General features: G+C 50.6%; 1 protein-coding gene across 2 annotated transcripts in view; it reads right to left on the reverse strand.

The window, feature by feature from the left end:
* The window catches only part of LOC101942909 (hydroperoxide isomerase ALOXE3-like), a 30,558-nt gene extending 24,795 nt beyond the window's left edge, over positions 1–5,763 (reverse strand). The window contains exon 1 of one of the 2 annotated variants that reach the window (XM_065569257.1): positions 5,601–5,763. In XM_065569257.1, the coding sequence (XP_065425329.1) occupies positions 5,601–5,624 (24 nt within the window). In that variant the 5' untranslated portion in view covers positions 5,625–5,763. Of the gene's footprint in view, positions 1–168; positions 437–5,600 lie in introns of those variants that run through there. The other variant, XM_065569256.1, reaches the window with a different exon arrangement.
* Between the last annotated feature and the right edge of the window lie 8,384 nt (positions 5,764–14,147).

Here is a 14,147-nt window from a genome sequence, read left to right on the forward strand (position 1 = left end):
ATGCACCCATGAGGGCTAGAGACTGAATGTTTTTTTTTAAACAAAAAAGGGAGTGTCTTCCATCATGATCCCATGACTCCAGAAGCTAGGGATTGATGATCAAACACCCTGCCATATTGACGGGGTGGATCTGTCCACAGAGCATGGCCCTGTTCTACTAGTACTCACCGCCCCGGGGTTGAAGTCCTTCCCGCAGTTGTCGAGGGGCTTCTTGTCGCTCTCCTCATGGGTCCCCACCAGAGTGATGGAGATGGAGCTGAATGTCCCAGCTAGCAGGAAGTTCCCAGTGGCAACGCGGACTTTATAGATGCCCATCTTAGTTGGGGAGGCACGGAGGAGCGTATCTGGTGGGATTCCTTGTCCTGCTGTCTGTCTGTTCTGGAGATCCGGCGTTGTTGTCTCCTGCTCCTGGACAGGCTGTAGTTTTTATATTCGCTGCTCGCCCTCGGTGACGCAACTGTGGGTTCTTTGATGGCTCAGTCACTCCCCAGCCCTAGGGGAGGACAAGGGCAAGGCAAATGGAGGCTGGCTCAGCTAATTTGCACCTCCAGCAACCTGCCTGCTGAGTTCCCCTCCTGCCAGACAGGACTCTCTCTCCGGGGATGGCATCAGGGTGGGAACAAAAATCAGGGGAAGCCAGGATACCACAGCAAGAGGTGCCTTCAGCTCCCGTCTCTCCCCAGGGCTTGAGCCATGTGTCTTCCAGGCTCAGTGCTCTCCGGATAGGAATCAGTTCTCCAGTCCAGGTCCCCGTTGCCTTCCCAGAACCAGGGCCGGCTTTAGGCCGATTCAGCCGATTCGGCTGAATTGGGCCCCGTGCCAAGAGGACCCCGCGCTGCAGCTTTCCACCCCGCCCCCAGATCACTTCCCCCTTCTCCCCTCCCCTGCTCGCTCCGCCCCCTGCTCCTCCCCGCCCCTGCTTCCTGCGAATCAGAGGTTCGCGGGAAGTCTGAAAAGAAGCAGGGGTGGGCAGGCAGCACTAGATAACCCGGGATGGTGGGGGGCGCGAGGAGGGCTCCGGGGAGGCACGGCCTAGTCCGGCCCCGGTTCTGGCTGAGTGCGCCGGCCCAACCTGCGGCGTGGCTCCAGTCCCCCGGCCCGGGCCGGCCCCCGCGGGGCGGCTTCGGGTCCGGCCCCCGGCCCTGCCCCGCCCCCGCAGCGGAGCTCCGGCCTGGCCCCCGCGGCGCGGCTCGGCTCCGGCCGCCAAGGGGCTCTGGGCCGGACCCAAGCCCGACGAACAGGAATCGGGCCCCACTCTTGCTAAAGCCGGCCCTGCCCAGAACCTCCAATTGGTATGGGTCGGTTTCAGCCTTTCCTGCTCCTGAAAAAAGGCTAGGCTGATTGCCAGCGATGAGTGGCCATTACAGACAGCGTCTGCCCCAGTGAGCGGGGGCTGGATGATGACTGGCAGTAGCCACTGAGGCGAGGTGGGGATAGAGGGTTGGGGGTTCCCCGGGGAGGGGAGACACAGAGTGTGGGGTTACTGCTGGGACAAAACCCTGAGGTAACGGGCACTGGGGCCCAGGGGGAACATGGGGCCAGCGGCAGGCGAGACACCTGCCTGCAGAGGGCGCTCTGAGCTGAAGTTGAGCTAATTCCCAGGATCACCAGCAGGAGGTGTTGCGCAGTGAGTCATCGGTTCGCTACACTGACCAATTTTTGCCACCCCAGACTCAGGCACTGACTTTCTTCTTTCTGGGTGGGTGCTCAACACCTGCTCCGCCCCAAGGCCCCGCCCCTACTCCGCTCCTTTCCCCAAGGCCCCACCCTCACTCTGCCTCTTCCCGCCCCATCTTGACTTTTCCCGCCTCCTTTCTTACCTTTTCCCACTTCTTCCTGCCCCACCCCCACCCCCACTCTGCCTCTTACCACCCCTCCCCGCCTCTTCCTCCCCCTCCCCCACCTCTTCTCACCCTCCCCCACCCCAGGCCATGCCCCCACTCCACCCTTTCCCCCAATCTCCCATCCCCTCTCTGCCTCTTCCCACCCCACCCCGCTTCTTCCTGCCCCCTCCCACACCTCTTCCTGCTCCCACAGGGCTGCTCATGGTGAGTGGGAGACACTGGGAGGGGGAGGAGCTGATCGGTGGGGCCCACCAGTGTAGGGAAGCGCTGGTCGGAGGGGAAAGACGGATTTAAGTGAAGACGCTTGCAGGGTGAAGCGGACACAAGGTGGTGTCCGCCGCCATGACTGTGGCATGTAGCCCAGGCCTGATACCCTGGACAAACCCAACGGCATTAAGCTCATTGTTACAGAGTTAAGCAAAACCCTGCTAAATGAGGGTTAACCTCTTGTGTGTGGGGGGTGTGGTATTAAAAAGGTCCACTGGACACAGGTTGCAGTGGCAGAGGATGGGGCGTCTTTAGTTAGGTGGGGCGGGGTGCTCAGAGGCTCATCCCTCCCACCAGCAGGAGTTGCTCCACTAAAAGAGAATCTCTCACCCACCTGGTCTTTCCAGCATCCTGGGACCGATAAGGCTACAGCCAACCTGCATACGCCTCCATGATCAGCCTTCCTAGAACCACCCCGACTCAAACCCAGGCAGGACCAGTCATGCCCAGTTGCACTTCCTCCATCCTTGGTTGAGTTTCATAGACTCATAGACTTTAAGGTCAGAAGGGACCATTATGATCATCTGGTCTGACCCCCTGCATGCTGCAGGCCATAAAACTGTCCCTACCCCTTCCCTGGACTCTGCTGTTAAAGTCCCCAATCCTGTTTTTAGTGACTTCAATCGGCAGAGACCCTCCTGCTAGTGATCCCTGCCCCATGCTGCGGAGGAAGGCGAAAAACCTCCAGAAGCTCAGTCAATCTACCCTGGAGGAAAATTCCTTCCCAACCCCAAATATGGCGATCAGTAGAACCCCGAGCATGTAGGCAAGATTCTCCAGCCAGACCCTCATTGGCCATTGATACTATTTACCAGCGATGGCACACTGTTCATTTGACCAAAATCATGTTATCCCATTAAACCATTCCCTCCATAAACTTATCTAGCTTAATCTTAAAACCAGACCGGTCCTTCGCCCCCACCGTTTCCCTCGGAAGGCTGTTCCAATATTTCACCCCTCTGATGGTCAGAAACCTTCGTCTAATTTCAAGCCTAAACTTCCCCACGGCCAGTTTATATCCATTCGTTCTCGTGTCCACATTAGTACTGAGCTGAAATAATTCCTCTCCCTCCCTGGTATTTATCCCTCTAATATATTTAAAGAGAGCAATCATATCCCCCCTCAGCCTTCATTTGGTTAGGCTAAACAACCCGAGCTCCTCGAGTCGCCTTTCATACGACAGGTTTTCCATTCCTCTGATCATCCTAGTGGCCCTTCTCTGTACCCGTTCAAGTTTGAGTTCATCTTTTTTAAACATCGGAGACCAGAACTGCACACAGTACTCCAAATGAGGTCTCACCAGTGCCTTGTACAACGGAAGCAGCACCTCCTTATCCCTACTAGATATACCTCGCCTAATGCATCCCAAGACCGCATTGGCTTTTTTCACCGCCACGTCACATTGTCGACTCATAGTCATCCTGCGGTCTACAAGGACCCCTAGGTCCTTCTCCTCTTCCGTTACTTCTAACTAATGCGTCCCCATCTTGTAACTAAAATTGTTATTAGTCATCCCCAAATGCATCACCTTACACTTTTCACTATTAAATTTCATCCTATTTCTGATACTCCAATTCACAAGCTCATTCAAGTCTCCCTGCAGGATATCCCTATCCTCCTCCGAATTTACAACGCCTCCCACCTTCGTATCATTCGCAAACTTTATCAGCCCACTCCTGCAATCGGTTCCGAGGTCAGTTATAAATAGATTAAATAAAATGGGTCCCAAAACCGAACCTTGAGGCACTCCACTAGTAACCTCCCTCCAACCTGACAGTTCACTTTTTAATACGACCCGCTGCATTCTCCCCATTAACCAATTCCTTATCCACCTCTGGATTTTCATATCGATCCCCATGTTTTTCAGTTTAACCAATAATTCCTCATGGGGTACAGTATCAAACGCTTTACTGAAATCTAGGTATATTAGGTCCACCGCATTTCCCTTATCTAATAAATCCGTTACTTTCTCAAAGAAGGAGATCAGATTCGTTTGGCACGATCTGCCCTTCGTAAAACCATGTTGTAATTTATCGCAATTGCCATTAACCTCCAGGTCCTCAACTAGTTTCTCTTTCAGAATTTTCTCTAACACCTTGCACACTAGAGATGTTAAACTAACAGGCCTGTAGTTACCCGGATCACTTTTTTTCCCTTTCTTGAAAATAGGAACCACATTAGCTATTCTCCAGTCTAACGGGACCACCCCCGAGTTTACAGATTCATTAAATATTATCGCTAATGGGCCTGCTATTTCCCGCGCCAATTCCTTCAATATTCTCGGATGAAGATCGTCCGGTCCTCCCGACTTAGCCCCATTAAGGTGTTCAAGTTTTGTTTCTACCTCGGATTCGGTAATCCCCCATCCTGAATGCCCCTCTGTAGTGGTGCTAGTATCCCTAATACCTTCATTGGCCTCATTAAACACTGATGCAAAATATTCATTGAGATATTGCGCCATGCCTAGATTGTCTTTAATCTCCTCTCCGGCAATAGTCTTCAGTGGTCCCACTTCTTCTTTCTTTGCTTTCTTCCTATTTATGTGGCTGTAAAACCTCTTACTATTGCTTTTAATTCCCCTCGCTAGGTCCAACTCTACACGGCCTTTGGCCTTTCTCACTCTATCTCTACATTCTCTGACTTCACTTAGGTACATTTCCTTACTGATCCCTCCCCTCTTCCACTCTTTGTACGCTTTCTGTTTTTTCCTAATCGCCCCTTTGAGTCGGTCGCTCATCCAGCTCGGTCTAAATCTCTTGCTTAGTAATCTTTTTCCCTTTTTTGGAATACAGGCCTCCGACAGCTCATGCATCTTTAACTTGAAGTAATCCCAGGCTTCTTCTGCCTTTAGATCCATTGATACGTTTGCCCAATCCACTTCCCTTACCAGTCCCCTTAATTTGTTAAAATTGGCCTTTTTAAAATTATAAACCCTAGTCTTTGACTTAATTCTGTTACTCCTTCCATGTAGTTTAAACCGAATTAGCTCATGATCACTGGAGCCCAAATTGCCCCCTACTACCACTTCCTCGACGAGGTCCTCACTACTTACCAGAATCAAATCTAAAATGGCCTCCCCCCTTGTTGGTTCAGCTACCACTTGATGGAGGAACTGATCAGCAAGCACATCTAGGAACATCTGAGCCCTATTATTGCTACTAGCGTTTGTTCCCCAATCTATATCCGGGAAGTTAAAGTCCCCCATAATTACACAGTTTCTATTAGTAATTACTTCTCTAAACACATTAAATAGTTCCTTATCCATATCCTGGGTCGATCCCGGCGGTCTATACCACACCCCAAGCACTATCCCCGGAGAGGCTCTAGTAGTCCTTTTACCCAGTGTGAGTATTGCCCAGACGGACTCTGTGTTATCTAATCCATCAACTATTATTTCTTTACAGCTTATTTCACTATTGACATACAATGCCACCCCCCCACCTTTACCTTTGTTCCGGTCTTTCCTAAACAGCGCATACCCCTCCATACCTGTGCTCCAGTCGTGACTGCCATTCCACCACGTTTCCGTTATTCCTACGATATCTGGTTTCAGCTCTTGGACCAAGAGCTCCAATTCCTCCATGCAAAACCGGTCCCCTGGCCTCCACCTCTCTCTCTCTCTTTGTCATAGCTGGATGGCTTCTTGCAGAGGTTGGGCCCTTCCCTGCCATCAGTAGCTATGTTACAAAATATCCAGTCAGTGAGAGGGCAGTCCCCCCTATCCTTTAGGGAAAGGGGGGGTCTCTGCAATAATCAAACACCCTTGTCCCACCACCTGGTCAATTGTGCAACACATAGTGGGAAACTGAGAGACGCACACACTAGTCATACAAAAACATTTAAAAAAAAAACCCCGCTTTGTCACCCTAGTTCCAACTGGATTCTCTTGAGACCAACAGACTTCTGGGTAAAAGCTTGAGTCTTAAACTCACTCAGTGCCTTGCTCCTCAAATGGACAGGACCCCCAGGTTCCACAGAGGGACCCCATGAGTGGGGAACTGATAGGCCCCATAAAATTAAGTGCTTGTTCTGAGCTGAAGGTCTGATGAGTTTGTAACCGTAAAGACACCCTTAGGGTGGAGTGATCCCTGGTGCGGCTTCTTAGCAGGCGTGTAGGTGCCTGTGTTGTTTGTAATAGGTTTCCTCTGTCACACTTTCACCTAAAGAAGAAAGCAGCTCGCCTCGAAAGAGCCCGGCGGTAACATATGTGCGGCAAACTCTCCATTGTCAGTCTCCAAAGAGAAAGCAAGTAGGGCTGTCAGGCTAATTGTCTTTGCTGGGAAATGGGATCATCGTATTCAGTAAATCACAGCCTTTCCAATGATACCTCACATGACCTGTCTCACATAAGATACATTATCATAGAATATCAGGGTTGGAAGGTCATCTAGTCCACCCCCCTGCTTAAAGCAGGACCAATCCCCACCTAACTCCCCAAATGGCCCTCTTAAGGATTGAACTCATAACCCTGGGGTTAGCAAGCCAATGCTCAAACCACTGTGCAGTGTGCAGACAGTGACATCCTAGCGAGAAGCGAGTCAGAGGCAGGTTTCCAGACCAAGCCCATCACAGAGCCTGACTGCCAGTGTCTGGGAGCAAGAGAAAGCAAAACAGGGCCAGTGGAAGCATGAGAGAGAAGGAGCGCCAGCGGCCCCTCCGGTGATAACACACATTCTAAATCTTCCATTCTTTGGTCTCAAAATCCTGCCTGTGGTGGGGCGGCTGCCCCACGCCCAGAGAGGGTGGACTGCGGCAGACCTAGGCGCCTGCGCAGATGTGCAACCAATCAGAGAAGGGCTTACAGAGAGCCAATCAGAGGACAGATTGGGGCCAGCCAATCAGGGCCCGGCTTAGCCATATAAAAGACTGCCCAGAGCAGGAGCAGTCAGTCTGTCCCAGGCCTTCAGAGGGGAAGGTCTGTCTCCAGAGCTGGGAGGCCAGCCCCACGGACAGCGCAGTGCAGGCCAGCCCGAGAGAGTGGGAGAAGGCCCTACTCCATAGCCTGCCAGGCGGCAGGCCTGGGAGGAGGAGGCCTAGCGTAGAGAAGGGCTGTTGGGGAAGCGGTCCAGAGGGATAGTCAGAGGAGGAAGGAGAAGGAAGACAGCGAGACTGTCGCCTGAGGGCCTCTGGACCAGGACTCAGAGTAGTGGGCGTGCCTGAGTTCCCCCTCCCCTTTTCCCCCCTTTGTTTGCTGTGCTGCCCTACGCACAGCCACAGGCCGCAGGGAGCGGCCGGCCAGAACCACGCCAGGTCCTGGACTGTGAGGATCAGACTCAAAGGTGTGGGGCTGTTGTTTACCCCCCCCCCCCGGAAGGGGGTGTGAATGGACAGAGGGACACTGTCGGAGGACAGTGTTCCGGAAGAGGACGCCGAACGTTGGGAGCAACGCAAGTCCGTGCACCCCACAAAGGCGAGACGACAGGCGGGACGTCACCCAAAGAGGGCGCTCTTCTGGCTCAAACTAATTCCCTGAGACGACCAGGAGGAGGCGCCGCAGCGGTGAGCTACCGACCCTGTCACAACTGCCCAACAAACAACATCTCCTGCAAACACGGGTCTCGATGCCAGGAGGGCTGGTTACGCCGTGTTCAATCTTAATCGGCGTGCGTCTGAGGTGGTTAGCGCGTAACCCAGTAAAAAGAACAGGAGTACTAGTGGCACCTTAGAGACTAACAAATTTATTAGAGCATAAGCTTTCGTGGACTACAGCCCACTTTTTCGGATGCATATAGACTAACACGGCTGCTACTCTGAAGCGTAACCCAGTGGAGCTCACTTTTTGCCATTGGTGCGGAGTCTGTACAAAATTGCCATACAAGTCTCAGCAAATTCAACACCCAGTCGACCTGTGGAACTCTTTGCCAGAGGATGTCGTGAAGGCCAAGACTACGAGTGAAACAGTGTTCGGCCTCATTCTTGGGGAATTTACTTTCTTTTTTTAACTTTCTTTTTATTGGTTTGTATATCAAATAGAAACACATAATGAAGCGAGACATCTAGAAATACACGCACAAGATGGAAATAGCATCTAAATAACCAAATTCAATGGTCATTATTTGTAAAATCTGGGGGGGACAAAACACAAACAAACCAAACCCACCTCTGTCCCCAAAGCACGCGGAGCATCAATTATTAAAGTGACTATATAGATAAATAAGTGAGACCATAGCCTATGCATATCAGGGAGTAATATATACTAAACTCCAAAGGTATGCAATAGTTTCAGCATCATATTTTTCCAAGCGTGCCTATTAGAGTCATTTTTTCCCATGAAGTCAGGTGTACAGAGCTCACGAAGCTGGTCTGTGTATGAGGGTGGAATTGCAGATTTCCATTTTCTCAAGCTAACTCTTAGCCACTAAAACATTTCTTAATGGGAACTGGTCATATCAAGCCATCTGGCACCCCTCCAATACACAAGCGTGGAGAAGGAAAGATGGCATCATAGAATCATAGAAGATTAGGGTTGGAAGAGACCTCAGGAGGTATCTAGTTCAATCTCCTGCTCAAAGCAGGATCAACACCAACTAAATCATCCCAGCCAAGGCTTTGTCAAGCCAGGCCTTAAAAACCTCTAAGGAAGGAGATTCCACCACCTCCCTAGGGAACCCATTCCATCCCTTATGAGTTGTTGAGAGCGCACTGAATATGGCATCCCAGGCACACACACATTTTTGGACAGGTACAGAAGAGGTGTGAAACGTTGGCATGTGGTTGTTTACATCTGCAACTACTTTCACTGATGTGTTGCCAATCTGGCCTTAAACAACGTTCTGGAGTCCAGTTGTGCCTGTTTAATATCTCGTTCTGGAAGGAACTGAAGGATAAAGACAGATCTGATACAACCTGTGTCTCAGAAGATGTTGGTGTCAATTCTAATTGCGGTTTCTCTGGTACAGGTACCGCTTGCTAGGGTGATTCTTCCAATTTAGATGTCTGTTGTGTATCTGTGGTTGGCTTCGTACAGTCAGGTCTTAGGTGCCTTCTATTACATCTGTACTTTTCGCTGGCAGGTGTTGCAATGTGATATAACGGTGTCCCCAGACCTGTCACCCTGGCCAGTTATGTTGTTTCCATGGAGGCTGGATCTCGGTGTTGGGATGATAGCTGGTCACTGTCTTTCCTGTTGTTGCTTTAATATGGCATGGTCCCTCCAAGGTATTTTGGTTTGTAGCAGTGATCATGAAGATGGAAGAGTGGTTTTCAACATCGTCTCCGTCAGCCACTGGGCGGAACAGTATTCCACATCTCTTGAAGACAAGTTCTGCATAAGCTTAAAAGCTTGTCTCTTCCACTGACAAAAGTTGGTGCAATAAAATATATTATCTCAGCCACCTTGTCTCTCTCATATCCTGAGACCCACATGGCTACAACAGTGCTGCAAAGAACGATGGTGTGTGTCTCAGTTTCTCTCTCCTTGGTGCAGCCATTTGGTGACACATTGATTTGATAGTCTGCCTGGATCTCTCCATGAGATTGTGGCTATCCAGGGCCACTGCAGTGAACGACTTTAACTCCTCAAGATCTTGAGAAGTTTCCCATTTCCCTTCTTGCATCAGGGATGCCAGGTCTCTCAGTTTAGCAATAGCAGAATGGACTGACTTGTCTGGTAGAACTTCCAGAACTTTGGAAAAGAAGCCATAAGAACCTAAGTCGCAAAACTGGGTGACCGGGCAACAAAATGGCAGATAAAATTCAATGCTGATAAATGCAAAATAATGCACATTGGAAACCATAATCCCAACTATACAAATAAAAGGATGGGGTCTAAATTAGCTGTTGCCACTCACAAAAGAGATCTTGGAGTCATTGTGGATAGTTCTCTGAAAACCTCCACTCAATGTGCAGCGGCAGTCAAAAAAATGAACAGAATGCTGGGAATCATTAAGAAAGGGATAGATAATAAGACAGAAAATATCCTATTGCTTCTCTATAAATCCATGGTATGCCCACATCTTGAATACTGCATGCAGATGTGGTCGCCCCATCTCAAAAAAGATATATTGGAACTGGAAAAGGTTCAGAAAAGGGCAACAAAAATGATGAGGGGTATGGAATGGCTTCCATATGAGGAAAGATTAATAAGACTGGGACTTTTCAGCTTGGAAAAGAGACGACTAAGGGGGGATATGCTAGAGGTCTATAAAATCATGACTGGTGTGGAGAAAGTAAATAAGGAAGTGTTATTTACTCCTTCTCATAATACAAGAACTAGGAGTCACCAAATGAAATTAATAGGCAGCAGATTTAAAACAAAGAAAATGAACTATTTCTTCACAGAATGCACAGTCAACCTGTGGAACTCCTTGCCAGGAGATGTTGTGAAGGCCAAGACTATGGGTACGTCTACACTTACCGGAGGGTCCCGCGGCTGGCAATCGATGTTCTGGGATCGATTTATCGCGTCTGGTTAAGACGCGATAAATCAATCGCGGATCGATCCCGGAAGTGCTCGCCGTCGACGCTGGTACTCCAGCTCGGCGAGAGGAGTACGCGGCATCGACGGGGGAGCCTCCCTGCCGCGTCTGGACCCGCGGTAAGTTCGGACTAAGGTACTTCGAATTCAGCTACGTTATTAACAGGGTTCAAAAAAGAACTAGATAAGTTCATGGAGGATAGGTCCATCAATGGCTATTAGCCAGGGTGAGCAGAGATGGTGTCCCTAGCCTCTGTTTGCCAGATGCTGGGAATGGGTGACAGGGGATGGATCACTTGATGATTACCTGTTCTGTTCATTCCTTCAGGTCAGATCCGGTCAGGATCTGGCCCCAAGTACCCACCTGGGGAACACAAACAGAGGCGTTTCAGTGTAGGAGATTTTAACAGCATCCCATGGCTGGAAGTCGAAGCTAGACAAAGCCACACTGGAAAGAAGGAGCCAACTTTTAACAGAGCAGGTGATTAACCATTGGGAAAACTCCCCCAGACCTCGGGGGTGGGGGTGGGGGATTCTCCAACATTGTGTTCATGAGAAAGGCCAAATTTGAAACAAATCTTTATTCCCGACAGCGCTGGCTATTGTCTCTGCAATGCGAGGAAAGACAAAGGGGAACAGGGAACATCAGATGCTGAGGCTGGGGGTTCATATGATGCCCGCAAATTGGGCCCGGTCTGTTACTGAAGAGGTGATATTAACAAGGGGCTGAGAAATTCCATCCCTCCCCCCGTTAGCCACAATCATTAATAGAAAGAGCACTTGATGGTTACCTGTTCTGTTCATTTCCTCAGAAGCACCTGGCATTGACCACAGTCAGAAGATACTGGGCTAAAGGGATCTTTGGTCTGATCCAGTGTGGCCATTCTTATGTTCTTATGTATTACAGAGAGAACGGGTTGAAATTGGACCATGTCCGGAGGAGAGCAACAAAAAGGATCAGCAGTTTTGAAAAGCTGGTCTACGAGGAAAGGTTACAAATGGGCATGTTTAGTCTTCAAATATGATAAGAGCTGTTATAAAGATGAATTGTTCCCTGTGTCCACAGAAGACAGGATGAGAAGTAAGGGGCTTAATCTGCAGTGAGGGAGATTTAGGTTAGCTATTGGGAAAAACTTTCTAACTCTAATGATAGTTAAGCTATGGAATAAGTGGTTGGTCCTGCTTTGAGCAGGGGGTTGGACTAGATGATCTCCTGAGGTCTCTTCCAACCCTAATCTTCTATGATTCTAGGTATCCAAGAAAGGTTGTGGAATCAGCATCACTGGAGGGTTTTAAGAAGAGGTTGGACAAATACCGGTCAGAGATGGTCTAGGTTAACTTGGTCCTGTCAGTCCGACATGTCTACGATTAATGGCATCCTGTGAGCTACTCAGCATGGGCTATGTTTTTTTTTCCCCCCGATTAACACTTTGTGGAGAGGTGAGCACCACAAATTTTGGCTCCTCTTCAGCCGTCATCCCAGAGGAGAATGAGGAGGAACTTGCAGCTGATATGAACACGTCAAGTCATGCCGGAATATGTCAAGGTGTCATTTTTGTTCCTCACTTGGATGTTTGTTTTACTACAGAATCTGGAAATACTCAGGACTGAACTAAAGGAGAAAGGTGCATGTGATACTTCAACCATCTTTAAGAGACTAGATTATCACCGAGGTCCCTTTTGGCCTGGGAAATCTCTGAATGCCCCCCCCGCCTCATTTTTACAAACGCGTGGGGAAACTAAACTTCTGTCCCATAGCGTTGTAGGGTGGCCCAAGGGCCCTACAGTCAGCTGACCTGTTTTCTATTCCCAGCTCTGGCCTACCGGCTGATCTCAGGTGACTCCCTTCCGCCGTTGCATGACTCAGTTTCCCCACCTATAAAATGAGGTTAAGGATACTGGCCTCCATTGAGATCTCTGGGTGAAACCTGCCAGGGATTTTCCTGCAAACCCCATGATGCCAGGGGCCACCTAGAAAGGAAAGCTAATCCCAGCCCAGCCCAAGGAGTTTACAATGCATGAGATGGAGGCAGGCAAGCAGTGAGATCTAACTCATTGGAGTGGGCTAAACAGCATGACACCTGCTGCTGAGGGTCTGCCAGGTGCCGAGAATCCACTCCAGCCCTTGGTAAATTGTCCCAGCGGTTAATTGCTCTCACCACTAGTTCCAGTCTCAGTTTGCCTAGTTTCTGGATCGCGTTCTACTTTGTCGGCTGGACTGAGGAGCCCATGATCCAGTATTTGTTCCCCATGTCGGTATCTATAGACTGGGATCAAGTAACACCTTAACCTCCCTTTTGTTAAGCTAAATTGATCTAAATAGTCTCTCACTCCAAGGCCGGTTTTCTAACCCTTTCATCATTCTCTGAATTCCCCTGCACTCTTATTTGTATCCACGCCTCCCTCGCAGCCAGTGCTGGGTTTACAATGGCACCAGTGGCTCCATGGAGCTGAGCCCATGCTCAGAAGGGGCCCTGGCCTACTCTGTGCCCTGTGCCCAGCCTGCTCTGTGTCCTGCTCTGTGCCCTGAGACCCCCTCTGGCTTCCCCCACCCAACCCCCTGCTCCTCTCTGCCCCCTGGCCTCACCCACCGGCTTCTCTCTGCCTCCTGGCCGGACCCCAGTGCACCTCTGGCTCCAGGCAGTCTTTGCTTCCCACCACCTGTGGGGCCCCACCTGCCTCCCCGGAACTGAGCTGCCTGGGACTGGTGCAGAAGCCTGGCCAGTCTCGGCTAGTTGTGGGGGGGACAGTGTGGGGAGCTTGGCTGGGTCCCTCCACGCAAGTGGGTCCTGGGGAAGCCCAGATGAGACAGGCCCTGGCCTGGCTGATCGCGCCACTCCCGAGGGGCCAGAGTGATTCCCCACCAGGACCAGCCCTGGCTGCGGCTGGCGGCTCCGCCCGGCAGACACAGTCACCTCCCACAGGGCCGGTGAGTATGGCCAGGAGGCAGGGCTTGGGGAAGTGGGTCTCTGGAGGGTCTGGGGGGGGGGTTCTGGGCTGTGAGAGGGCGGAGAAGAGGTGTTTGTTGGGGCACTAGGGAGTGGGGGTTCTGTGTGGGTGCTGGGAAGTTGTGGAGGGCACTGTGCATTTGTGGCAGGGACTGGGGAGGTGCTGGGCATAGCGGGTCTGGGGGGGCTCTGGCCCTAGGGAATCGGGTGGGTGTTCTGGTTTGCCCCACACTACAAGAAGGATGTGGAAAAATTGGAAAGAGTCCAGCGGAGGGCAACAAAACTGATTAGGGGGCTGGAGCACATGAGTTATGAGGAGAGGCTGAGGGAACTGGGATTGTTTAGTCTGCAGAAGAGAAGAATGAGGGGGGATTTGATAGCTGCTTTCAACTACCTGAAGGGGGGTTCCAAAGAGGATGGATCTAGACTGTTCTCAGTGGTAGCAGATGATAGAACAAGGAGTAATGGTCTCAAGTTGCAGTGGGAGAGGTTTAGGTTGGATATTAGGAAATACTTTTTCTCTAGGAGGGTGGTGAAACACTGGAATGGGTTCCCTAGGGAGGTGGTGGAATCTCCTTCCTTAGAGGTTTTTAAGGTCAGGCTTGACAAAGCCCTGGCTGGGATGATTTAGTTGGAAATTGGTCCTGCTTTGACCAGGGGGTTGGACTAGAT

The sequence above is a fragment of the Chrysemys picta genome, chromosome 16, assembly GCF_011386835.1.
Source record: "Chrysemys picta bellii isolate R12L10 chromosome 16, ASM1138683v2, whole genome shotgun sequence".
Lineage (NCBI taxonomy): Eukaryota > Metazoa > Chordata > Testudines > Emydidae > Chrysemys > Chrysemys picta.